Source organism: Sturnira hondurensis, unplaced genomic scaffold, assembly GCF_014824575.4.
Source record: "Sturnira hondurensis isolate 20B ecotype Veracruz unplaced genomic scaffold, ASM1482457v3 Scaffold0000396, whole genome shotgun sequence".
Classification (NCBI taxonomy): Eukaryota; Metazoa; Chordata; class Mammalia; order Chiroptera; family Phyllostomidae; genus Sturnira; species Sturnira hondurensis.
In genome coordinates, this window is record NW_028073027.1 from 3,138,099 (window position 1) to 3,165,928 (window position 27,830).

The 27,830-nt window shown below is 38.8% G+C and overlaps 1 protein-coding gene across 4 annotated transcripts in view; it reads left to right on the forward strand.

Moving 5' to 3' along the window:
* IL1RAP (interleukin 1 receptor accessory protein) overlaps positions 1-27,830 on the forward strand; it is a 142,685-nt gene that overhangs the window by 27,080 nt on the left and 87,775 nt on the right. For 3 of the 4 annotated variants that reach the window (XM_037039364.1, XM_037039432.1, XM_037039299.1), the window contains exon 2: positions 23,189-23,261. In XM_037039364.1, the coding sequence (XP_036895259.1) occupies positions 23,198-23,261 (64 nt within the window). In that variant the 5' untranslated portion in view covers positions 23,189-23,197. Of the gene's footprint in view, positions 1-22,651; positions 22,828-23,188; positions 23,262-27,830 lie in introns of all 4 variants that reach the window. The other variant, XM_037039213.1, reaches the window with a different exon arrangement.

Below are 27,830 nucleotides of genomic sequence, written 5' to 3' on the forward strand. Positions count from 1 at the left end.
AAGTTAAAGAAGTCACATTCATCCAGAGAGATAGGAGGGGCAGAGCTGAGGAGAGATTCAGAGAGCCGTAGAGATGTGAAACAGAGTGGAGCGGTGCCGAGAGCGTGGGGATGCAGAGGGACAGAATGGGCAGCCCCACACTCGTGTGTGATGGATATAAGATGGGAGGGATACCTTGGGATCCCTCTTGGGGGGGGGTGAGGGATCCCAGTGCCACACCAGACCACCCAGCCCAGGGTTCCAGTGCAAGGGAGGTAAGTTCCCACTGGCTGTAAAAACCAGTGGAGGTTGGGATGGTGGAAGAAACTGCAGAATTCATAAGAGTCTCCTCTTAAGGGTCTGTAACAGACTTAAGACTTACTCAGACTCATGCCCTCTGATCTGGGCTTCAGTACCCTGAAAAAAGCTGGAAGGGCACCAATGGCATATGGGAGGAAATTGAAGGGTCTGGCATCAGGGTGAGTGCCGAGAGACAGCTTCCTCTCAGACAAAACTCCAGAGGCCCAGCAGAAGCATCGTCCCCTCCCTAAGCTTTTCCCCACACAGAGCCACAGAGTGGGGACACAGATGTACTGTACTGGCAGTTACCTAGGACTCCACCCCATCCAACTTAGTGGTGCTCTTTTCTACAATAGGCTATGCTACTAAGAGAGGTAGTCAAAGCAGCTCTACCTAATAAACAGAAGCAAATGCAGGGAGGCTGCTAAATTGAGGTGACAAAGAAATACAGCCCAAATTAAAGAATATATCAACACTCCAGAAAAAGAACTAAATGACATGAAGATAAGCAATCTAACAGATGCAGAGTTCAAAACAATGGTTGTTAGGATGTTCATGGAACATCAACAATATAAGAAAGACCCAGGCAGAAATGAAAGTTACACTAAGTGAAATAAAGAAAAATTTGCGGGGAATCAACAGTGGAGTAGATGAAACTAAGAACCAAATCAATGATTTGGAACACAAGTAGAAAAAATTTAATCAGAGCAGCATGAAGAAAAAATAATTTAAAGAATGAGGAGAGGCTAATGAACCTCTGGGGCAATTTCAAACATCTAACATTAGAAACTTGTGGATTCTGGATGGGGGAGAGAAAGAGCAAGAAACTAAAAACTTATTTGAAAAAATAATGAAAGGAAACTTACCTAATTTGGTGAAGGAAATAGACATACAAGTACAGGGAACACAGAGAGTCCCAAATAAGACTAACCCAAAGAAGACCACACAAAGACACATCATAATTAAAATGCCAAAGATTAAAGATAAAGAGAGAATCTTAAAAGCAACAAGAGAAAAACAGATAAGTACCTACAAAGGAGTTCCCTTAGGGCTGTTAGCTGATTTCTCAAAAGAAACTTTGTAGGCAAGAAGGGATTGGCAAGAAGTATTCAAAGTGATGAAAAAAGGGAAGACCTATAACCTAGAATTATTCTATCCAGAAAAGCTATCATTTAGAATGGAAGAACAGATAAAGTGCTTCCGAGACAAGGTAAAGCTAAATAATTCATCATCACCAAGACACTATTATATGATATATTTAAATGACTTATTTAAGAAGAAAAAGAAGAATATTAAAATGGCAACAAGTTTACAACTCCCAACATTTGAATCTAAAAAACAAACAAGCAGAACCAAAATATAATCATAGATATAGAGATCATTTGGAGGTTTATCATTTGGGAAGGGGAAGAATAGAGAAAAAGGTATAGGGAATAAGAAGCACAAATTAGTAGGTACAAAATAGTCAGGGGAATCTTAAGAACAGTATAGAAAATTGAGTAGCCAAAGATCCTATATGCATGGCCCATGGCCATGCAAAAGTGGGAGGGATTGCTAAGGGAATGGGGGTACTGGGTGGATGGGGCAAAGGTGGAAAAATTTGGACAACTTTAATAGCATAATCAATAAAATATATTTAAAAATAAAAATATAAGCAACTACCACATGAATAAAAAAAGAACAAGCTTAGCAGACGCTTGTGATTTTTTCTTCTTATTAAAAATAAATTAATACATAATTCTATGTTCATCCATTTTGTTTAGATTATTAAATTTTTGAATACTTGTCTATTTCTATGTATTATTTATTTAGTAGACATTTTCCAGTTCTGAGTTCTCCATGTGGCATGTCAATGGATGCCAAAATGAATTATAAAAAACCAAAATGCAACTTGTTTGCCCTTCAAAACTTTAAGGTGCTCACAGTGAAATAGAAGAGATGAGACAAACACACTACTAGGTAGAAGGGGATAAATACTATCAAATGTCACAAAATTGTCATAGAGTTTTGTTTAGAGAAATCCAGGAGGTGTTAGAATACACAGAGATGATGGGGAGTTTCTTAGAGCGTCGGGGGGCTAGTGTTTGTGAATTCTGGGTATTGTTCTTTACGATCCTAATCTCATTCTATCTCACTTTTTCTCTCTCTACCACTGTCTCTCTCACTCCCTTCCTTTCTTCTTCCCAACGGCTCTTTTTACCTTTCTCCACTTTTGTTTTTCCATTTTTTATCTTTGATGAACTAATGTTTGTATGATGTTCACTTTGAAGCCAAAGCCTCAAAAAGCACAGAACTCTCTGATTGGAAGTCATTTTATAAACCTTTCTCATGAGCTTGTCTGTAGGGAAATTGTTTCTCATCCTGGGTGTACAATTAACCATTTATTTATGTTCATAAATCTCAATACTAACTCATTAATTGAAAATTTATTTTTCTTCCAAAAGTTTCTTTGCCCCTTTATTCTGGCTTGGCTGCTCGTTTGTGATAATGAGAATTAGTCTTCACTCTCTTGTGCCTGTGTTTTAGTTCTTCTTTTCCCCTAAAACTCATTGTAGTAAAATTTATAGTTGTTATTGGCTTAGGAGGTATTGGGAAAATATAATTGAAAACAAAATCTCTCAACGCAGAAATTCTCTTCACAAAGATGAGAGAGAAAGGAAACACTTTTATTACCGAATAAACATTAAACCAGCATGTGGTACACCTCACAGGCAATCCACTGAGAGATTGCAAAAACAGAAAGTAATGTCACCCTTTTATAAAGCCATGCAGCCCATTGCATCATGCTTTCAAGATGATCAATAACTTGTCTTCAAATAAGAGGACAAGTAACATCATTTGTCATACATAGTTCATCCTGACCTTTCTTGGTAATAAGGATGACTATCTGTGTTATTTAATTGGCTTTATCCAAAGGAAAACCTCATATTTTTATTTTTAACTTTATTTTATTATGGTAAGAATATTTAAAATAAGAACCACACTCTTCACAAATTTTTATGCCCACAACACATTATTTTTGACTATAGGTACAATGTTGCAGGGCAGAACTGTGGAGCTTAGTTGTCTTTCTTAACTGAAACTTTATGCCCACTGATTCTAAGCTTCCATGCCCCAGCAGGTGGAGGCAATCACCATTCCACTCTTTAATTCTATGAATTCGCCTATTTTATATAACTCATATAAGTGGAATCATGCAGTATTTGTAATTCTGTGACTGGGTTATTCCACTTAAGTAAAATGTCTTCAAATTGTATTAATGTTGCATATTGCAGAATTTTACGTCTAAGGCTCTATAGTATAACACTGTATGGATATACATTTTTTGGAGTGTGAATAGTGCTGCAAAGAATATGGAGTGAAGATATGTCTTTGAGATACTGATTTCAATTTATTTTAGGTGAACACCCAGAAATGGGATTGCTGGATCTGACAGGTAGCAATTTTGCAATTTGAAGCGAGGTACACCACTGAATTTAGGCGCCCTGTCTTCCTACAGAAATTGGAAGGCTTCATCCCTGTTTTCATGCTTACATTTCAAAAAGATGGTCCAGGTCTTTGAGAGGGACCTTTATCTGGCACAAAGCTGACAAGAGATCTCTCTAGTCCTTAAAGGGGTTTATATGAAGAAATGAGAAAACACCTAATAATGACTATTTTTCTAAAATAAGTGCTCTGACAAAAAGGAGCAGAGGGAAATTGCTTCCTTTATTTTCAACAAGGAAAATTAAGCCTCCTTTTTTAAAAATTTGTATTTGTTCTTCCAGAGGCTAGAATGTATTTTAGTGTGTTTAATGCAGTCAATAACTAAAGTCTTAGTTTTTTTCTAAGTTTATGATCAAACTGAGATTCAGCTGAGGTTTGTCTTTGGCTTTGTGTAAAAAATTATGTGCTTTCATGTTGGAACCTTGTTTGAAAATTCATTAGCATTTCTAAAATTTTTAGTGTGATAAAATATACATGAAACATACCATTTTCACTATTTTTAAGGGTACAATTCTATGGCATTTAAGTACATTCATATTGCTGTTCAGCTGCCATGGCCATTCATTTGCAGAATTTCCTTACCTTCACAAGCTATGATAGAAACTGTACTTGTTAGACAGTAACTCCCACCCCCCTCCAGCCCTGGCAACTGCCATCATTAGCCCTTTAATCTACCTGTTAACAACTGCCTGGACAAGAGAAAGGGCTGCATGGTGGTTTGCCACAACGTGTGTGGGCCTTGAGAATATGACGCTAAGTAAAATAAGTCAGACAGAAAAAGTTAACCGTATGATTTCACTCATATGTGGTATATAAAACTGGAAGCAACAAACAAACAAAAAAACAAACACAAACTCACAGTCACAGATGACAGTATGTTGGTTATGAGAGGAAAGGGAGGTGGGGGATGGTAAAAGGTAAAGGGGGCCAAATACATGGAGATGGAAGACGATTTGACTTTGGGGGGTGGGCACACAGTGCGATATGATCACGTGTCATAGAAGAGTATGCTTGAAACGTATATAATCTTATTAATCAATGTCACTCCAATATTTTAATAACAGGAAAACTGCCTAGAAAGGTAAGTAGAGTTCTCTTAGCCAAAGATTTGAAGCAAAAGTGTTTTCTTGGAAAACTGAAGAGGAAAAACCACTTAAAAATCTTTGAACATGGTGACATCACTTACTCAAGTGATGATCACTAATTTCAAATAATGTGTCTGTGCAATTTTCTCAAGTGTCTAATTTGTGCTACTCAGTTTCTTTCAAAGTAATAAAAACTGATTTTGGAGTAAAATATTGTTGCTAATAATTCAGGGATTATAGTTATGTAGATTGACATTTTCTACTCACTTTGCTTTGGTGAATCGTCATCTGTCTTCATTGATCCTTCATATATTTGGGGTAACACAGGAAGTTTCCCGTGTTTCCCCTACGCCCTGCCATGGGCAGTGGGGGGAGTGAGGTAAAAGAATCAGGGCTGCTGATCTGCTTCAATCAGAGGACGAACTTACTCTTTCTTCTCTTTTCTTCCTTTCTCTCTTCATTTTTACCAATAACTTTATTGATTTGGATTTTTTTCTGTTAGGGTTCCTTTTATTTTTGAAAACTATGTATATTTTATTGATTATGCTATTACGAACTCCCCCCTTAGTTCATGTCCATGGGTCATACATATAAGTTCTTTGACTTCTACATGTCCTGTACTATTCTGAACCTCCCCCTATCTATTTGGTACTTACCAGTTATTCTTCTTATTCCCCATACCTCCCCTCATTTTCTCCATTCCCCCCTCTCTGCTGATAACCCCCTGTGCAATCTCCATTTCTGCGATTCTGTTCTGATTCTAGTTATTCACTTAGTTTGTTTTCTATTTTTAGGTTCATTTGTTGATAGTTGTGAGTTTGTTGTCATTTTACTGTTCGTAATTTCGAACTCCTTTTTCTTAGATAAGTCCCTATAACATTTTATGTGATAATGGCTTGGTGATGATGAACTCCTTTATCTTACCTTGTCTAAAAGCACTTGATCTGCCCTTCCATACTAAATGATAGTTTTGGTGGATAGAGCAATCTTGGATGTAGGTCCTTGCTTTTCATCACTTCAAATACTTCTTGCCAGGCTCTTCTTGTCTGCAAGGTTTCTTTTGGGAGATCAGCTGAAAGTCTTATGGGAACTCCTTTGTAATTAACTCTCTTCTTTTCTCTTGATGCTTTTAAGATTCTCTATTTACCTTTAACTTTAGGCATTTTAAGTATGATGTGTCTCAGTGTGGCCCTTTTTGGATCCAACTTGTTTGTGGCTCTCCAAGCTTCCTGGGCTTGTGTGTTTGTTTCCTTTGCCAAATTGGGGAAGATTTCTTTCATTATTTTTTCAAATAAGTTTTCAATTTCTTGCTCTTCCTCTTCTCCTTCTGGCATTCATATGATTTGGATGTTGATACCTTTAAAGTTGTCCCAGAGGTTCATAAGTCTCTCCTTGTTTTTTAATTCTTATTTCTGTTCTAGGTGGATGTTGATTTCTTCCTTTTGTTCTAAGTTGATGATCTGAATCCCTGCTTCCTTCCCTTCACTGTTGGTTACCTGTATATTTTTCTTCATTTCACTTTGTATAGCCTTCACTTCTTCCTTTATTTTGTGGCTGTATTCAATCATTTCTCTGAGCATCCTGATCACCAGTGTTTTGAAATCTGCATTTGATAGGTTGTCTGTTTCTGTTTCACTTAGTTCTTTCTCTGGAGTTTTGATCTGTTCTTTCATTTGGGCTATATTTCTTTGTCTCCTCAATTTGGCAGCCTCCCTGTGTTTCTGTGTATTAGATAGAGTTGCTTTGACTCCCCATGTGGGACCACCTGTTATGTCATAAGAGGCGAAGGCCTTAGGTGTTTGCCAGGGTACAGTGACCCATTTTTCTGCTTTGTGGTGCTATTATGTCAGGGAGGGGTCAGAGAGGGAACATTTGTTTGTACTTGCTCAGGTCCTGCCCCATTTTCAGTCACTTTCCCCACTTCCCATAAGCAACTGACACCCTTCTAGCTGTTGCCCTATTGCTGGATCCCTAAATGACTGAGTTTGTGTACATTCTACGACCCTGTGGGGCCCTTTAAATGGACTCTCCTGAGAGACTGCATTTTCTTCTACCACCCCAACACCCACTAGTTTTTACAGCCAGAGGTTATCAGGCTTTATTCCCAGTGCTAGAACCCTGGGCTGCATGGTCTGGCCTAAGGCTGGGATCACTCACTCCCCAGTCGTCCCTCTCTGTTTTTACCTACCACACGTGAATGTGGGACCAGCCACCACTGCCTCACTCTGCACCCGCTCCACCCCGGCTCCCCATCTCTGCCCCTTCTACCTGTCTGGATGAATGCTTCTTCTTTAAGTCCTTGGTTGTCAGACTTTCACACAGTTTGATTTTCTGGCAGTCCCAGTTGGTTTTTGTTTTTAGAATGGTTGTTATCCTTCTTATGGTTGTGTGAGAAGGCAAAGCATGTCTACCTATACCTTCATCTTGGTAGGAAGCTCAGGGAAACTTATTTAAAACCAAGCTCTGCTATGTGATTGCTGTGATAGCTTGAGTGAGATACTTCATGTTTTTTACCTAATTTCTTAATCTTGTAAAACAGCAGGATTATATTCCTCTCTGAATAATTGTTGTGAATATCAAATAAAATAAGACATGAAAAGAAGCACTATGTATACTGTCAAATCATGAATTACTTCAGTTTAATAAGGCACCAAACATGTAGGAGGGATTTGAAAAATATTTGTTGACTGAACAGCTGTTGTTTCAGAGTTAAGTTTCCTAGGGTTCTCTCCTCCCCACACATACACCTGACTTCGGCTGATGATATCTGTACTCTCTGCTTCCCTCTGGTTCCTGATGATATCCCTCTCTCATGCTTCAGCTTAAAAAATAGAGTTCAGCCCTGACCCGGTGTAGCTCAGTGGACTGAGCACAGGCATGCAAACCAAAAGATCGTGGTTGGATTCCTCAATTCCTCAGGGCACGTGCCTGGGTTGCAGGCCTGTTCCCAGCAGGGGATACACGAGAAGCAACCATACACTGATATTTCTCTCCCTCTCTCCATCCCTTCCCTTCTAAAGATAAATAAATAAAAAAATTTAAATAGGCTATGTTTTAAAAAAATAGAGTTCAGAGTTTGGGGATTGATAAGAAGGGATCAAAGGCATGTTTGTTATGTCCTCTCATTGGCTCTTATTTTCTAACCACAGGTACTTTCTCAGAACTTCTGAGGGGGGTGTAATTGGCAGTTAGATATACAGTTACCCACTGGAAAATAGACAGTAGGAAGAAGGGACTTTTCTTTTTCTCCAGAAGCATCATGCACAGGAAATTTCATACTGGCCAACAAATAATCAGCAGCAACAATGTTGAATCAGATACTTTGAATTCAAATTAAACAATATTCCTGGGCTAGTCCCAGGAGCCCCCCATGCAGATAGTCTGGCAGGAGCTCACTGGGGGGCTTCTGTTGTTCACTGTCATCATCAAGCACAGGGTAAATCAAATGTATGTATTAAAGACATAACTAAGTCTTACATGGACAAATCAGATGACGATCTCAGGGTATTCTTGTAAACTTTCCAACAGATTTTAGTGAAAAAAACCCTCCCTGAAGATGATCATGAAAAACTGATGAGCGTTGAGAGACCAGAGGTGTAGAACCAATGGAAAGAGTTATGGTATTTTCCTAGACTGTGGAAAAGCCTGTAGGAACAGCCTGCCATGGGACAGGTGATCTGCTGACTCCATTCCACAGAGAGCAGTCATTCAACGCACAGTACCGAGCACTCGTGATGTTCCAGCGTTCATGCTTGACCCTGAGAAACAAACATGCATCAGACATAGACCCTGTTCTCAAGGATCTCAAGAGAGAAGATGAACACACTTAATTGTAGGACAGGGTAAAAAATTACATTACTGGGACCATAGGGGGAAGTTGTAGGGACAAAGGATACATTACATCTGGCCAAGGGACAAAGGGAGCTATCATAAAGGAAGCAGGTTTGGAAATAGACCTGGAAGGATGGGCGTTGTGTTTGTCCATGTGAGGATGGGCATGCAGGACACTCCAGGCAGAGGGCCGATGAAAAGGGAAGGGGGGCGTGGGGGTGATTTGTAGCACCATCTGCACCTGCACCTGTGGCCGGAGTCTGGGCTATAGGAGGAGCAGAGTAACAAGGGTTGGATAGAGAGTTTTGCCACCAGATCCAGAATGTCAAGTAAAGGACATCAGGGAAACAGAATTAAAATGAGTTATGTGAGAAAATCGATTTGATCCTTGCCATTAGTCAGCCTTTACAGGTGTCCCCGTCGTCCCGGAAACTTCCCCCAAGCTTTTATAGGCTTCCTAAGGCTTTCCTAAAGCTTCTTGTTTGTGACATGGTAAACATGTTTCCTTTTCTTTTGGCTTTGGAGAATATGATTTTGCTCTGTTTTTCAAGCATCAGTGGATAGAAAGGATACTTACAGGCAAAAATCTACTACTGGTTTTTAGGTCAACCTAATGAATCTATATCCATGAGATATATCCATATCTTATATGCTAATTTTCCTAGCATATAAGTCTCAGAGAGTTCAGAGTTTGGGGATTGAGAGGAAGGGGTCAAAGGCATGTCTCCTTATCTGTACTGACTCCTTTTATAATCGAAGAAATAAGAGCCCCCCCCACACACACACACACACCCCTGTTGTCCTCCTCTTTCTCTTTGGTGTCTGATGTTCTGATTTGGCAATGGTCTTCACACATCCAAAATGCTAGAAGTGAAGTCATAATCAACTCCAATTAGCTATACTGGCGGGCATAACATTCCATGCTTAAATTGAGCAGCATGTCCTGTCTCATTTTAGCTAGCCACTATGCTATTATTTCTACGTCAGCTTGCTACAGGGATGGCTTAGAAAATTAGAAAATTGATTTGAACTTCCCACTTTTCCCCAATTAAGAAATCATGACCCTTACTTTACTAGGAGTTTTTTTCTAGTATGCCCTGTGAGAGAATTTACAGCAATTTCTCACAGCTTGGTTTGTTGCCTGTATCTTTTGCAGATGAAACACCCAATCCCCCTGCCCCCTTTTTTCTGAAAGAACTTTCAGTTAGCATTTCTAAACTCTGCCAAGAATTTTAGTGCTTGGAGATATTTTAAACAGAGATTCATAAAGTCAATTAAGTTAGAGGAGTGCTGTAAATGATTCCTAAGTAATTTAGTTTCACAGTATGCATTAGCATTCTAAAGACCCTGAGAAATCTTGTAGAAAAAGATAACTTTTAACCTCATTTTCACCTGATATTAATAACCCAATGTTTCTCTAATATGAGGACATAATACCAAAATTTAATTTTTTTTAAATCATCTTGTGGAAGCCCAAGCTGGATAATATGGATCAATAAGTGGCCTTCAGAGGGTCTACATTAATCCAAACAAGGTTTATATGAGGATGTTTTTTGTAACTTGGCAATCCTTTATACTCTGTCTGCATCAACAGAGCTGCTCTATCTTATTTTCCTGACTCCAAAGAAACACCAAAGGGGCCTGAACCAGTAAGACAATAATATCAGCTGCAGAATGCCGATCTTGCAGACCCTGCAGGGTTATTGCAGAGTAAGATTAATTATGCAGATGCGCCACCCGAGGCTTCAGAGTTGAAGGGCCCTGTTGTAATTCATTGCAGGATCATTCATGTAGCCAGCATTTTGATATGATTATTATTCCACCAAGGTCTTATCTGCCCCAAGACAATTACAGAACCACTTACCAGCATCTTTTATTGACTTCTTATTTAAAATGCCGAGGGCCACGGCGGGCACTCAGGTCCTGCTATTGGCGACAGCTGCAGATCAATGGTGTAGAGCAATATGGGATTTTGTTTAGGACATGACAGATGCTGAGATTGTTCACTAAGCAGGAGACAGACGTTCAGACTCCAGGACAAAACATTGCTTCTGGGCCCTATGTCTCTAACACAAGTGTTTAAAGCGATGATGACAAGAGCAGAGAGGATGCACGTAGCAGAAAGAGCATGAGATTTGGTGTCAGAGTGTCTGCCTTTGAACACTGGTTTCACGATTTATTTATATCTGTGGAACTTTGGGGAAATCACTAGTTTGTCTGTAAACAGTGTTTTCTGAAAATACTACTTTTGAGCCTTATGTCTCTAACACAAAGTTTCCAAGTAATGACAGCAAGAGCAGAGAGGGACCATCTAGCAGAAAGTTCGTAAGATTCGGTGTCAGGATGTCTACATTTGAACACTGGTTTCACCGTTTATTATCCATGCCACTTTGGGGAAATCACTACTCTTTCCGTAAAATGAGATTGATATTAAATACCAAACTCTTGGCAGTCTTCTGAGGTTTAAATGAATATATGTGGGTGGAAAAAATTGTGAATGGCAAAGTGTTTTAAATATATTTTTTGTGTTAATGAGAAAGACTTCCATTCTTCAACTGACAATGTCAGCATAATGAAACGTGCCTTTTATGGTCGAATTGCTTGGCTAATGTCCTGTTGACTCCTCTAATCATGGGTACTGCCACCAAGGGCAGAACATGGTCACCGTCCACTCATGTCATAAGCAGCTTCAAGGAGACTATGTCCTTGAAACAATATGCAGAATACAATTCCTATTTCTAATTGCTGTTCCTAGTTCATGGTTTTAGGGACTTGATAACTGCAAGATAATATTAGAATTCATCATCTAATTAGTATTTTCAACACATTTTCCTTTCTGTTCTATGCTCATTGGGGAAAGTAAGGCTTGTTTTATCTTAATTTTGCCCAAAATGGCTTTCTTACTTATAGATGGATACATTTCGAAATGTTCACCTGTCTTCAGAGTTTGGCTGCAATGCCATATTGTTTGAGGAGTTCCAGGCCCCGTCCTCAGCACCCCTAATCCTTTCCTTTATATTAAAATTCTAGTGATTCTTTCATTAGAGCATGGTGCTTGGATTAATTTGTGTACTTACTAATCGCCACGAGCAAATACAGCTAAAGTGCTTTGTATAGGTAAATAAATAATAATAGCAAGTATTCTTTTAGGCATTTTGTATATGTTAACTCATATAATTGCATCAACAAACATATGAAGTAGGTAGCTTTATTCTCCCCATTTTACAGTTGAGGAACTAAGGCACAGGCAGACGAAATAATCTGCCCAATATTTCACAGGTACTAAGTGACAAAACCAGGAATTGGAACATTGAACTAAAAGGACAGGCTTTTAACCACAAGATTATAATTAGCAACGTGCATACTAGAGATCTGTACAGGTTGTGAGCTCCCAGATTTCTGGGGCAGGTTAAAATCTGTTTCTTCCTTTGGCATTTAGCACAGAAGGGCCACATAGTAGGTACTCAGTTATTGTTCATTAATTTTGCATTGAGGAGGGGGCAGGGGAAACACTCCTGAGAAGTTTATATTAGTGCAGCCACGAATGTCCCACTTATACTCTATCAATATACATAAATTTTTAGTGCACATTTCATCCTCTTGCCTAATTTTCTTGTCAAAGCATTTTAAAATCTCCTGTTATACAGTATTGGTGCACCTCTTTGTGAGGGTACTGTTTATTTCTAGGTAGCTGTATGGTGAAGATAAGGCATACTTGTTGAAATTAGGATCACTTGAGTTTTTAGTACTTTATGGATCAGTACATAATGGCACTATAAAATTCCAGCTCATTTTCATTCTGTTGCAAGAGTGATTGCATGCTCTTACCCTATTTACAGTAAAGTCACCGAATGTCAAATGCATATGTAAAGAACTGTAGCCAGAGTTCCCACCCCATCCCTCTACCCAGAATGATTTCATGGACTGAGGTTACATCCCAGACTATGGGACTGGTGGCTGCCCATTGCCATCTGTCAGGATGATCCTGGTGCCCAAAAATCAGTGAAAGAGGCCATAGAATTTTCTCAACAGGGACACAGACTCACACAGACCTCCTCAGTGTTGGTTCATAGGGGATTTTTTTTTAACACTTTGGATACAGAGAGATGATACTTTCGTGAAAGCTCTCTAGTTTTGGCATACATGTCCCTGGGAAAACTTGGAATATTTTCTTTGTGTTTCAGAGACAAGATCAGGGTTGGGGGTGGGGGTGGGGATGGGGAGGCTGCCTTATGGGCCATGTTCTCCAGCAGACAGAATGCCCGAAGGAAGAGGCTCCCCTAAGGCCCCTGTTCTTTCTCACATTTGGTGCAGTGTCCGTCTGGCACATTGAGACCTCTGTGAGAGTTCTAAGTTTTTTACTTTATTACTTCTCAATGAAAGTAGTTGTGGAAACAGAGGCACCAGGATAATACAGAGCACAGGCAAAATCACATAGCCAGTTAATGCCAAAGTCAGTTCTAGGACCTAGACTCATCAGGCCCCTGTCCCCCGACCTCCCCACACCCTCCCCTATTTTCCTGTATAATGGAGAAGGAGGAGCCCCTGGGTACTGCGGGGTCTGTTTGAGTAGCTGGAGCTGCTGAAGCTTTCAGGTCCCCAAACAGGAGGGCAGGCAAAGCTCTCTTCTGATAGATGATCCCTAGCAAAGCAGTCCTTTTTTTCTGACACAAGTGGGGAGATGACACGGGACTGTGCTCTTGTAAAAGGACAACTGTCTGTGTTATGAGACCAAGCATGACTTAGATCCATTCCAGTCCAATTTCTGAAAACAGGTCCCCTTTTTAGGCAGAGAATCCTGATGAGAAGTCACTTCTGTTTAAACCTGCTCCTGGGGGAGGCTGCATTCTGTGGATGACCTTTATTTAGCCTTGCTAAAGAATATACCGTGCATGTGAATATCTGTGTAAAATAAAGCAGTACCACCTCATACTTGCATCATTCATCACCATTTATGAAGCTTTTTAAAAAATAGTATCTACTTTGATTCTTAAAGCATCTCACAAAGTAAATATTTGTTATTCTGTTTTATTGATAAGGATATTAGGGTATATGGGGGTTAGGTGAATTATCCAAGGCACACAGTTCAAGAGTGAGCAACAGCAAACTAAAGAGAGGTGGACTGTGTGTGTCCTAGAGGGATTTTTGTTCTATTATCCATCAGTTGCCTATAATTATATGTGTTTATTGTACAAAAGCATTGGGCTATGTACTGTGGACACAAATTTGGAGTCCTAGTCCAAAAATGGATGTGAAAAGTGAAAAAAAACTAGATAAAACAAATCAGCACAGAAATTTCTCAGGACTCTAAGGGAAATTTAGGTACCTGCCCAGAGTTTTTAGAGAAGGCAGCCTTTACTTCTAGCCAGTGGTAAGATAAAAGAACTGGGGGAGGCTGCAGAGGGGAAGTGGAGCGGTGGGAAAAGTCAGCCTTTATTTCCTCTCCCTGGTAGCCACTTCAGTCTCAAATGGAGCTGAATGGTTTTTGAAAAGCACCTGCTTTCGATGGATTGAAAATTGATCTGGGAATTAGAGTCTGGGTTATCCGTTCTCTAATTAGAGCTTTCACACTATCAGTTTTCCAGTGAAACCCTAAGAGGTTTAATGCATGAAAGAGAAGTTCATGGTCACATAACATGGTTAATGCAGTGTTAAAACAAGTCAACCGCAATATCTACTGGGTAGATTACCAGAGCTTTTCAAAAGCTGATGTGTACTATGAACCTCCAAGAAAGAGATAGGCGACGTTTTACTTTTCCATGTCAGCGTGGCCCCTCAGTCCTCTGACAGAGCGCTCTCTACGGGACAGGACAGTTTTCATCAAGCACTTCAGTGTGATTGCATTGTACTTGATCATTTACTCATTTTCCCTCTACTTTTTTCTTTTTCTTTTGCGTTCATAACTCTAATTTTGCTCCCAAACCGTGAGATCCATGTTATATGAACTGTTGTGTTCATATTTCTATAGACTGCAGTTTCCGTTAAGGTATATAAAAGAAGGACTCAATAAATGCTTTTGATTTGAACAAAATTTGGTTGGGTAGATACAGAAGCTAGAGTGTAGAGCTTTTATGGAGAAGTGTATGAAAACTTGACCCCAGTGGTATGCCCTGTGGCCTCTCTAGCAGTGCGTGTGTGGTATCTTTCGATTGAGAGCCTCACAGACAGGACTGCGATCTTCTGACCATCCCTTTGAGTTAGAGAGGTTATTAGTGCTGATGTTGTTACATGAAATTTAAGGGGCGGAAACCTCGGATGGCTAAGAGGCTTTTCTATGCTGGGAAAAATGGTGACTTTCCTAACCTGGAGGTGACCTGATTTTAGTTTAGAAGGTGCTACAACCTGTTCTGTGCCAGTGGTGGGTTGTTATACCACCTCGTTCCCTACTTGAATAAGTCATCAAGGCAGCAACCAGGTTATAACTTTGTCTAAGTAGTTGCTGTGGATATTCTTCTCCTCTTCTCTGAGGCTGTCCAAGATCAAACAGTTAAACTTAGAACTTCAAGTTCAGTTCTCTTTCATTTTCATCTCAGTGCAAACCCAGTTCTAGTTCTCTTTGTAAAGGATAAGACTTGATATTTCTTGCTTCACCCCGGAAAGCGCGTTGCTTTCAGAATATTAAAGAATAAGAAGAAACCAATCTGCTCACATCCTATTCCAAGCTTCGAAAGATGGCAGGTGGTATATTGTTATATATGTCCTCTCAGAGTTTCAAAGAATTTGAAGCTGTTTTGAAAGACAGGATGAGGCAATCGCCAGTGTTTTCTGGTGTGAACTTTGACCCTGGGTTGTATCAAGGTTAGCAACATTGGCTTGATATGCTGAAAGTTGGACAGTTCATTGATCTCTCTATGTGCCTAGACTTTTCTGGAACATTCACTACTTAATGATAGGATGGTGTTATTTTTAAAGTAAATGTTGAAAATAGAAACCATATTTAGGTTAAACAGCTTTCATTTATATAAACTGTCTAAAAGAGTTCACAAATCATTTGTGGAGCTTTTACAAAAGAAAAGTCATGTCACATTAAAAACTATATTTTTCATTAACATGCAATAAAATGGACTTTTTTGAAGTACAGCTCTATGAATAAAGTGATGTATAGACACATTTAATCACTGCCCCAGTCAGGATATGGAACTGGTCTATCCCCCAAATAACTCCCTTGTGCTGTTTCTTTACAGTCACACTCTCCTAGAGTCACACACTCTAGTTCCTGACCTGTCCACTGTCACTATATGTTTTGTTTTTGTGAGGGGAAGGAAGGGAATGTCATTTAAATGGAATTAGACAGATGATAACCTATTAAGACAGGCCTTTTTTTCACTCAGCATAATGCTTTTGAGATCCATCCAAGCTATTGTTAACGATAGCTCATTCCTTTGTATTACTGAAAAGCAATCTATTTTTTGGGTGTACTAGAGTTTATCCATTTGCCTGTTGAAAGATGTTTGACTTCTTTCCAGATTTCGGCAATTAATAATAGAACTGCTATAAGCATTTGCATATAGATTTTTGTGTGAATGTTTCTACTCCTCTTGGATAAGCACCTAGGAAGGAAATGCTACACTCTATGTTTAACTTTAAAAATATGTTTAACTTATAAGAGACTGCAAAACTGTTCTCCAAAGGGGCTGTGCCCTCCTGCAGTCCCAGCAGTACGGGAGTTCCAGTTTCTCTGTGTTCTCTTCAGCACTTTGTATCATTGTCGTTTCTTTCTTTTGATATTCTGATAGGTGTGCTGTGATTATCTAATCTTGCGGTTTTAGTTTGTATTTTCTTTATGGTTAATGATGTTGAACATCTTTTCTTGTGTAATTTGCCTTCTGAAATGGTAAGTCTCCCCATATCTGAGGGGAGTATGTTTCAAGACTTTCAGTGGATGGGTGCCTGAAATCATGGAGGGTACCAAATGCTACCTGTAATGTTTTGTTTCATTTTTAAAAAATTTTCCCTATAGCTACATACATTTTCACTTAAAGGAAGCACTTTACGGCTTCACTAGTTTACAGCACCACTATCTTATGTGAGGGGGCTATTATTAAATCAAATACGCACTACTTGAGAACAAGCTCTGTGACACCCCTTGGTGGATTTGATCAATGAGAGGGCTGCTGAGCAACCGATAGGCAGAGTCCTCTGGGCAAAGGGAGGATTCAGAGCACAGGCAGGACAGAGCTGGACCATGAGAGGTTTTCTTAAACTCCTCAGAATGGTGTGCAATTCAAAATTTTGAATTGTTTACTTCTGGAATTTTCCATTTCATATTTTTGGACCCCAGTTGACTCTCAGGAATGGAAACCATGGGATGGGAAATCACAGATAAGGAGGGGACTACTGTATCTGATTTGTAAAGTGTATCTAAGATTTTTGACATTTTCAAATTGAGTTGTTTGTAGTGTGATGCCTCCAACTTTATCCTTCTTTTTCAAAATTGTCTTCAATATTTAAGGCATTTCTCTTTCCAAATAAATTTTATAATCAGCTTGTCTACATCTATAAACAAATCTTGCTAGGATTTCTGATTGGATTTTTACTAAAATCTGTCAATTAATTTGGAGAAACATTGACATCTTTTCCAGGCTCCAGCCTTTCAGTTCATGAATATGGTATGTCTATTGTGTTATTGCTTGTTATTACCATAATAAATTGCCAGAACCTAGTATCTTAAAACAACACACTCTTATTGTGTCACAGTTTCTGTGAGTCAGAAGTCCTCTAAGGCCACCTGCATTCCTTGACATGTTGCTGTATTTTTCTTTAAATGTCAAAGGCCCTCTGAGTTATTTTCTTGCTTTTCTTTGATTTATCTTCTGCTACATCCCTCTGACTTTAACCAGAGACAGTTCATCTTCGTTTAAGGGCTCCTGTAACAGATTGGGCTCACTTGAATAACCCAGCATAATCTTCCAATTTTAAGGTTTATAACTTTAATTGTATCTATAAAGTCTCTTTTGCTCAGTAAGATAACAGATTTCAGGGATCTAAGGCATGAAGCCATTCTGCCAACCACATATTTCCATTTGTTTAGGTCTTCCTTGATTTATTAACATTTTCTAAATGTCAGCATACAGATCTTGTACAGGCTTGTTTAGACTTTTAGCTAGGCATTTCATTTTTGTTTTAGTTATTGTAACCAATCTTATAAAAATTAGTTCCCCATTTTTAATTGCTAGTATATAGTAGTATGTTTAATTTTTGTATATTGCTACGTATCCTGTGACTTTACTTAGCTTTATTCTTCATAGATTCCTTAAGATTTATGTATGTGTATATGTTGAAAATTATGTCATCTGTGAATGACCTTATGGCACTAAGACTTGAGAATGCTGTTGACTAGTACCAAGAATGAACGTATTTGCCTTGCTCCTGATCTCACTGGAGAAGAATCCAGTCTTTCAATGTGTGATGTAATATTAGCTGTAGGTTTTTTGCAGATGCCCTTTATCAGTTTCAGGAAGTTCCCTTCTATTTTTAGTTTGCTGAGAGTGTTTATTAGGAATGGATGTGGCATTTTGTAAAATGCTCTTCTTGCCTCAGTTGATACGATTACGTGGTTTTTCTTCCTTAGACTTTTCCATTGCTGAGACCAAACTTAGAATAAACTGCTTGGTTGTGGGGTATCTGCAGATTTGTTTTCTTGTGCTGTCTATGGCAGCTGTGAGGACCAGAGTAATGTCTCATAAAGTGAACTGGCAACTCTTTTGTCATCTTCTATTTTCTGCAAGAGACTCTGTGGAATTGATGTTATTTATTTTTTAAATGTTTGGTTGAATCCACCAGTTAAACCATCTGGAGCTTGGGCATGTATTTGTTGAAAAGTTTCTAACTGCAAATTTAATTTTCAGTTATCTAAATAATAATAGGAACAATGAAGTTATCTATTTTATTCCAGTTGAGCTTTGGTAGTTTGTGGTTTTTAAGATGTTGGTTCATTTCATCTAAACTGTGGGATTCATGTGCCTAAGGTTTTGAGCATTGCCTTATTGCCAATTTAATGGCTGTGGAACCAGTAGTGATGTGTCCTCTTTCATTCCTCTTATATTTTTTCATGTATTAGTGATATGTGCTTTTTTATCTTCTTGGTTCCCTAGCTAGAGATTTAGCAGTTTTGTTGTTTTTTCTGAAGTACCAACTTTTGGATTCAATATTTTTTCTGTCTTAAAATGTTTGATCTCCATTCTTCATTATTTTTTATTTTTATTTTGTTTGGTTGATTTATTTTTCTCCTTTCCAAGCCCTTAAGACAGAAATCTTTCTTTTTTTCTAACATAGGCCTGTAATGCTACTGATTATCCTGCATGCGCTCCTTCAACCACATCCCACATATTTTGATATGTTGTTTAATTTTTTTCATTTTTATTGAGTTCAAAATATTTTCTGATTTCCCTGAGACCTTCTTGTTGACCCATGGGTTATTTAGAAGTATATTCCTTGATTTCTAAGTATTTGTAAATTACCCTGTTATTTTTATTTTATTGATTTCTAAGTTAATTCTGTAATTAAAGGATAGACTTTTCATTCTTTATATTTGTTAAGGTATGATTTATGGTGCATGGCATGGCTCACATGTACTTGAAAATAATGTGCCATGATTAATTTTTAGAGTCCTCAAATAGTTATTGCACACATTCTGCCCAGACTTAAAGCTGCTTTCATTGAGAAAGACAGGTAGAGTTTGCTTACTTTGTTTTACTCAGAATTAGAGACTTTCATGCCACTTCGCTAAAACTTTTTTATTGATAAATACTGTATTCTGAAATATTCTCCACAAAGATCCTTTTATGGGTCAAAAGCCTAGAAACTAGATCAAAGATTGATGATGAAAAAACTCTGAGTTTTAAATAAATGCTGTCTCCTCTTCTGTGAAATGAGATAATTAATAATTTGACCTATGTCCTTAAAAGACTTCTTTGGTATATGTGTGCAAGAGCTGCTCACACTTCACTAGTAAGTTAGACAAAGGGGAAGAAAGGGTCGGATGGGATCAGGACTCAATAAGTGCGGTGGCTTCAGGGCCGGCCTCACATGGGGATCACCATCCAGGGTAAGTGCTTTGGTGTCAGAGGCCAAGTATTCAGAAGGCAGGTCATAGCCAAGGGCATCAGTTGACCAGGAATGAAGCAGGCAATAGCAGCTTCATGGCTATGGAAGCTAATCTACTTTAGAGAAGACCTTACAGGGGACAAGAGGCAGGTTCCTGGAAAAGAGTGCTGACAAATGCCAGGCAAGCCCCAAGCAGGCTGATGGGCTTCAGAGAGTAGCTTTGATTCGAGCATGGAGCTATGTGGAATCAGGAAAACGAGGGAGAAGTCCAGGGCTGTGGCCTATTGAAATGCCACTGTGCAGAAGGAAGGCCGGGCAAATTATTACAGAAATGACTGTCCCAGGAAAGCAAATCTAGTTGTTTTAGTCTGTCGCCTGCTGGCTTGGTGCAAGAATCCAATGGTCAAGGCTAACTGAGGGATAAGGAGGTCCTATTATTGAGCCCGGAGAATGTAGAAAATAGTATGATTCATATACAGAGCATATTTTAACAATCATTATTAACATGGCTGTTTATTACATAGACCTAAGTGCATATGTGAAATTTCTCATTAGGTGATATAGGCATCCAAATTAATATACCAGGAAAAATGACATTAAATATAAAAGAAATGCCAATACCTCAGAAAGGAAGTATGAAAATGATCATATAGTAAATAAAATGGATAATGCAGGGAAGGTTGACTCAATATTTATTACATAAAAATTTGAGCATCTGGAGCAAGGGCAGAGTCTGTTAAACCCCATCACAGTAATCTAAAGCCAGGTTGCAATTCACACCATGAGGAACCTTGTGTCATTAGGCAGGTTCCATTGCTTTCTGACAGTTTCTTCATCTCTTCAAATACCCAGTGCCCCCTCTCTCCCCCGGAAACTAGAACCAAAGTGTGTTACTAGTCACAATAATCAAATTCTGAGGCAGAAAGCAAGATGATATTAAATGAACCTGCCTTCTTGGAGAGGTCTCAGACCAGTCGTCAACTGCCTCCTACTAACCTTGATATCTTTAGTCTGTCAAAACCAGCCTACGCAATCACAATTTCTTCTTAGTCTGCTTTATTCTAATTCATCACAGGCGGGACTGACCCTGGATTCGTCTTTGGGCACAAGGTATCTTTAGATTAGCTTTACCTTGGTGACCTGACTCTTTGCTGCCTCTGGCATAATCCAGTTACTCATGAGAATATCAATTAAGGTCCTCAATCACACTAATTAGAATGTCTTCTAAGTGTTGCTTTAGGAATAGTATTAGGGCTGAAAGTACTGTGCCCTGAATCTGAAATTAAATATCTAGTTGCTCTCCACTGACAAGGATTAATGCAGAATTATTAATTAATTTTATTAATGACTTGGGCGAGGACATAGGTGGCATGCTGAGCAAGTTTATGGATGACACAAAGCTAGGGGGATAACAATTACCATGATGACAGACTCAGGAGTCAAAATGATTTCCAGACAGAATTCAGTGGCAATCCATCCAACGTGTGCCTGGAAGAATGATCTCTATGAGGCAGAACTTGATGATAATGTCACTCCTCTAATCAGAAACCTTCAGTGATTCCCCTTTTTGCTGTTCAAATTACATTTCAAGTTTTAACCTGCTATTCAAAGCCTTGTTATATCTTCCTGCTTCCCAACAAAATCTTCTACGGTTCTTTTCCTAACACTCTGTGCTTAAGCCTGAATTATTTATAGACTCTTTCCTATTTACGGCCCATGCGTTCTCTATCTTTAAGCATTATTCTCCATTTCCAAACCAGTTCTTGCTAGTTCCAAAGCTACCTCTTGCATCTGGTCTTCTTTGATTGCCTTAGCTGGAGTCATCTCTGTCTTTCGGCAATCTTCAATAACACTTATCTGTCCCTCTGTGACTATTTTATTGCTGTGTATTCTCTGTTACAGTTATTTTTGTATACTTTTTAAGTCTAGGCTAAACTCTGCCTAGTGCTGAAACTTCTGTTTGGTAAATCTTTATATATCTTACAGTGCCTATGCATGTATGTTGTTCATAGTTGACGTCATTGAAGTGGTGTGCATGTGCTTTACCTCTTCTACTGGGATACATGCAGGAGACCCTACATCTAATTAATAAAATATTAACAGATACTTTTCAATACATGTTTTATTCAATAAGTGAATGACTGGTAGAGATAAGAGTTCTCTAAGGTAAGGATTTAAGAATGGAAAGGGAAGGATGGTGATAGAAAAGAAATATTTAATCTTTGAGATAAAACAATTGTTTAAAGTGTAATCAACCCACTTGTTATTTGTGGAAGCATAAAATGAACCAGAAATTTTTAGTGCTATGTGGTCAAGAGAGGTGACAGTTGGAAATGTGCATTGCCTTTAAAGTGACCCCACATTTTGGATTGCTTAGACAGCACCGCTTCATACCTTTTGTTTCAGTGTAACACTCTTAAAACTGTACCATTTTAAATGTTGTTATATGATCTTTGACCTTTTAAGACTGGTGGGTCCCTGTGGTTGTGGAACCTGTGGCATGGGCTATTGTTTGCGATAATAACAGACTTGTCATTATGGGCCAGATGTGGGTATAAAGATCATCTCTGTCACTTACTAGAAATGGGATCTGGAGAAGTTTCCAACACCAGTGTAGGCACCCTTATATATAGCTGCTGTGTTCAATACAGAAAGTGGAGAACTTAGGTATGAAATTTCTCAATAATGTACAGGTTTCTGTATTTATAATTCTAGAGAGGTTTTTATCAAGATTCAGAAATGTATAGGGTAGTAGGGAAATAAATATTTCACAGATTGTTAAATCTCCAGGTCTTATGTGTTAAAGACCACCCAACTGAATGTAAGGGCATGGTTCTTTCTAGTTGACTGTTTCAATTGGTTATTGATAGAAAAGCTAAAAATCACAGAAATTGGATTCAAGCCTCATCATTTGTCTTTTCCAGTGAAAAGAGAAGATTGGCCACCACGAGGCATGAGGTTTACATATTTCCCTTTACTATAAATTCACTGTAGTGGACTGCTGACCACATCTGAATGCACGATTTCTAGATTTTCTATTCGTCACGAAGAAAGAAAAGTGCCTGGATTATAAAACATTTCCAAGGAAACGCAAAGAAGGGTAAGAAGATCAAACTTACCTTCCAGAATGTGACTCTGATGAAAAAAATCAAGAGTGTTTTTAAGAAGGAGGTTATAGTTCAGTGATTAAGAAATTGTTCTAGAGCCAGGCTGCTGGAATTGGATCATTACTTCTTTCTACCCAAAGAATCTTCGTTATGTTATTTAAACACATCCCAGTTTCCTTATCTATAATATAGGGATTTTTAAAAAGCCTACCTCATTGGTTGGTTCTGACAATGAAATGTGTTAATATCATAAAACTGTTAGAATACTTCCTGGTTCACGGTCAGCATCCTTATGCACTAAATATTATTTAAACACTAAGAGTAATAAGTATTCTGCCTTACTTTTGTATTTAGGTGGACAAGATGGGACTTCTGTGGTGTGTAATGAGTCTTTGCTTCTATGGGATCCTGCAGAGTGATGCCTCCGGTAAGTGAATGGCTTTTGACAATCCATTGAATTGGAAGTCGTGCATAGGGTAGTATTTTAAGCCTTTCTGAAACTGAGTAGGAGAACATTATATTGTTATTTTCATTGTTTTCTGTGGAAGAACCGAATCATAAATTAGGCAGAATCATACACTTTTGTTGATGGGAGGAACCACTGACATCTCCAGTGTTTGCAGTTCACTGAGTACTTAGGGTATAGTCTGGTGTGTAAAGAATATAAAACTTTTGCATAATCTTCACATTCAAGCCAGCTTGAATCCTGCTTCTTTTTCTTAACTCAGGTCCTATGGGAAAAGAAATGACAGTGATGGTAGCACAACTCTGTTTTCCAACCTTGGTGGTAACAGTCCCCTGAGACCTCGTGAAAACAAAGAAATGATGACAAGCTTCTGTCACGCTGCTTCTGTATAGGGAAAGAAAGACCAGTCATTAGACTCTTTCTTTCTTTGGGAGTTGCTTCAAAAGCGAAGCCAGACAAAGACTTTATTGAGTCTCAATAACCAAATGTGATCAGTACAGACCTGGATTAGATGAATCAGAGTTCCCAGGGACTTGAACACTTATCTCTTCAGGTCTCCTCTCATCTCTAGAATTACTATTCATAACCATGTCCTGATACCTCTAACTAGTGATTATTTAATTGCAACCCATCATGTCTTTGAACTCATCAAATTTCTAGAAAGATTTTAGTACGTATAACTGAAATTTGTCTCTATATCATTTCCACACATTTATTTGGTTCAACTTTTTGATTTAAATTGAAAATATATAATCCAATGGTTTTCTAATTTTAGTGCAGGGAAACTAAGTATCTTAATTTTAAAAAAGCTTTTCATGTATAATTTTCCTGAAGACTATGGTCATACTTTGAATATTATTGCTTTATTTCCTCTTCTATGTGAGAGGCCTTCACAAATGCCAAAGCAGTGATTATATAAGCATGGCCATGCTAATATATGCCTTCAACTGTTCTTCACATGGCATGGGTTTAAGTCCTCCTACTGTCCTGGTGATCTTTTCTTGGTGTCTTTCAGTTTTGCTTTGCCACTAAAACATTTCACTGGAAAGAAAAAAATGTACTAAAGGAGGGGTGTAAGTAGGAAAGAGTACAGCTCAAAGCTGAGAAAACTTCCAATCTTGTGGGCCCCTAGAGTCTTCACAGAGAAAAGCGTTTATAAGCAGGGCTGATATTCAGGTGAGATACACCACTGTACAGCTCTACCGACTGTTTGGACCAGCATCTGTCCTGCCTGTTTGCGTGTCCTGTTTGACCTGTCAGTGCCTTGATGTCCTGATATTTATAAATGCTGAATAACCCTAATCCCTGATTAGGGTTTGTTCTTATTTTATTTAATTCTGTGCCTGGACATCATCTCCTTACAGAGGCCTTCCTTAACACCTTAACTAAAATAGCCCTGCCAATCAGTGTCTGTTCTTCTATCTTGCTTTAGTTTTCTTCAGGACACTCATTATTTTTGACATTGTCTTAACTCGTTCTATTCTCTCATTCTCATCTCCTCCTCCCTTCCTTTCCTTCTTCCCCCAACCTCTGTTTTCTTTCCTCTCTCCCTCCCTCCTTTCTCCTCCTCCCTTCTCCCTCTCTCTCTATATATATGTATTTATATACACACATATGTATATATGAATATGTATAGCTGTATTTATATTTTCCCTTCACATCTTTCTTTTTTTTTTTTTTGCAAAATTGGCCAATTTTGTAATGGAACTTATTGTTTGGATTCATACCAGCAGTTCATCCTTGTGGTTTTATGTGCCACCTCACCTTGAAGGAGAAGGAAGGGGTGACTGTCACTCTTACCAGGAGAACAGCACAGTCCCAGAAGTTGGCGGGTGCTGGTGCTTTCCCAGGGGTCCTGGCAGTGCTTCTTATCTGAATGACCTTTATTGTAGTTCTTTCAAGGAGTTCCCACCCCCACCCCAAATTCTTTTGGAAAGTGAGCTTTCTACTCGGAAACTGTGACTCATAATTCTGCTGGGGAAGCTGACTTCTTGAATAAGATGAGTTCTCATACCAGCTCCATTGAGTCACCATGGGAGCAGGAAACATGCTGGAATGCCCCCTCAGCCCATCTGGCACATATTAACTTGCTTCCTTATGAAAAGGTGTATTGTGTCTGTGTCAGTGATGTACTTCCTAGATAGAGAGAGGGCGACAAAAAGGAAGTGTTGTTGACAAAAATAAAAGGGGAGACTGGCTCTGGGTTACCAGTGGGGGGAAAGGATAATTCTACATGCTGGGGGATCAGCCAGCCTCTGGTGCATCAAGGTACCGCCTTTCCCGATGACATATGCACCAGCAGACTTGTTGGTACCCATCTCAAAGCAACAACCTTGATGGGAGGAACAAAGCAGAAACAGCCTGCAAACCCTAGAGTGCCGTAACTGTGTATGCTATAGGTAAGAGTGTTGTGTTGTTGTTCTGGGGTCTTTCATGCGGCTCCTCCTCTAAAGGGAAGCCCCAGATTTATAAAAAAGAACCATAACAATATAAGAATTTTAGTTCCGTGTAGTGTGTTTCAAGTGCGGTGAATTGGACTTCAAGCCACACAATTCTGACTTCGGAACATAATCTTTCTGGCAGCAATACTGTGATTTCCTTATTTGCTCAGGAATGTGGGAGCATCATTTTCATGTCAGGTGGTGATAAAAGCAAGCATTACTTTCTTTCAAGGAACTAAAGCTTAGATAATTATAAGAGTGATAATATAATTACAATGTGGTAGGTACAGTGGTAATAAAGCTCTTTGTGCTGAAAAGCACTTTGCATTTTACACGTTCTGTGTCATCTGATTCTTACCTCCAGACCGTAGAGCAGCCAGGCTGTTGTATGTAACCCTCCATTTTTTTGTTGGATAAAAAAATATTCAAGTGGTTAAGTGAATTACCTAAAGTCCCACTGCTAATACTTAGCACAACTTTGACTTAGACTTGTTACTCAGTTCCCAGGATGTACGGTATTTTTCACTAAATATACTCCCCTTGGACTCTACTATCACATAAACAATTCAGGAGGGAGATTTAAGATATGAGTGGTCATGGGTTTTGCTTACTGTTAAAGAATCACTCAGTAATAGCCTTCTGTGCTTTTAGATAAGCGGTATCTAACCCCACCCCTCCTGATATGTTTAGGAGGAAAATCACTGTAATATATACTCAAGACACTATTCCCCTATTCGCTTATTATCATATTAATCATTTCCAATACTAGACTCTAAGAAGTTCCTCTTGCAGGAATTCCAAAACAAACTCTACTTGTCCCATATTTCCTTTTGGTGTTTCATTTGGCAGCATGTTAGAACAATCAAACTGTTAAAGCTGCCTTTAAAGTAGAAATAAATATTTGGAACTTGTGGTTCAAAGTTGGAAAGATAGTGAGAATGGTACATCATATAATGTGGCAAATTTAAAAAAACATTGCCATATCAAAATTATCTGCTACACAGACCACCTAAAAATCGTAGTGACGTGTTTTCTTCTCCCAATGCACACACACATTGCCACAGCCACCTTTAATACGGCTTTTTATCTGAAAGTGAACAAACAGTTGACTGTGTGCCGGGAGCAGGACTAGATTTCACACACGTTGTTATGAACTTCCCAGAAAACACTGTGGCGGTGGGGAGCTAGAGAGTCTCACAGTCTTACACCGGCTTGATAGCTTAGGAAGTGAAGAGCAGCCGGTGACCTCAGTCAGCAGTGCTCCGGGGAGCATGCCTGATAGAGCTGGGCTTTGGAGACAGCCTCGACTCCAAAAGCAGAGTTCTTTCTGTTTTACACCATCTTCCTTTAGGACTTTGTTCTGCTAATGGAGGTAAAATTTCTGGATTTTTTTTTCTATTCTTTGTAAGAAATTTACAAGCGTGGAAATAATTTTTTGCTTACTGAAGGTTAATTACACTATGCAAAATAAGTAAATAACTGAAAACACTATGTATCACCATGAATAAAGAGACCTTGGTTTCAGATCCTGGCTGGCCGGGTGTTCAGTTGTTAGAGCATTGTCCCTATACAACAAGGCTGCGTGTTCGATCTCCGGTCAGGACACATACAAGAATGAACCAGTGAATGCATAAATAAGAGGAACAACAAGTCAATGTCTTTCTCTCATTCTCTCTCTTCCCTTTTCCTCTCTTTCCAAAATCATCTTAAAAACACTTTTAAAAAGACTGTTTAATTTCAGACTGTGTTACTTTGTGAGTTTTTTAGTGACAGTAAAGAAGTCATTTAATCACTCTGTGTCACAGCACCCTCATCTAAATCAAACCGGCCAATGAACAACAGCTAAGCCCCAGCCGATTCTACCTTCTTGCTTTTTTATTAAACGGCATTATGGATATTATTATACCTCATGGACATACACAGTGTGTGCCCTTCCTATTTAAGTGATTTCTAATGACAAGTGTTTATCTTACAAATTCCACCTCGTTCTCAAGGTCATGTGTTTGGCCATTTTATATTATAAATGCTGGGCTAAATAAGGACAGGTTCTTATTATAAGTATCTTACAGTAAAGTCTGAGAGAGAGAGA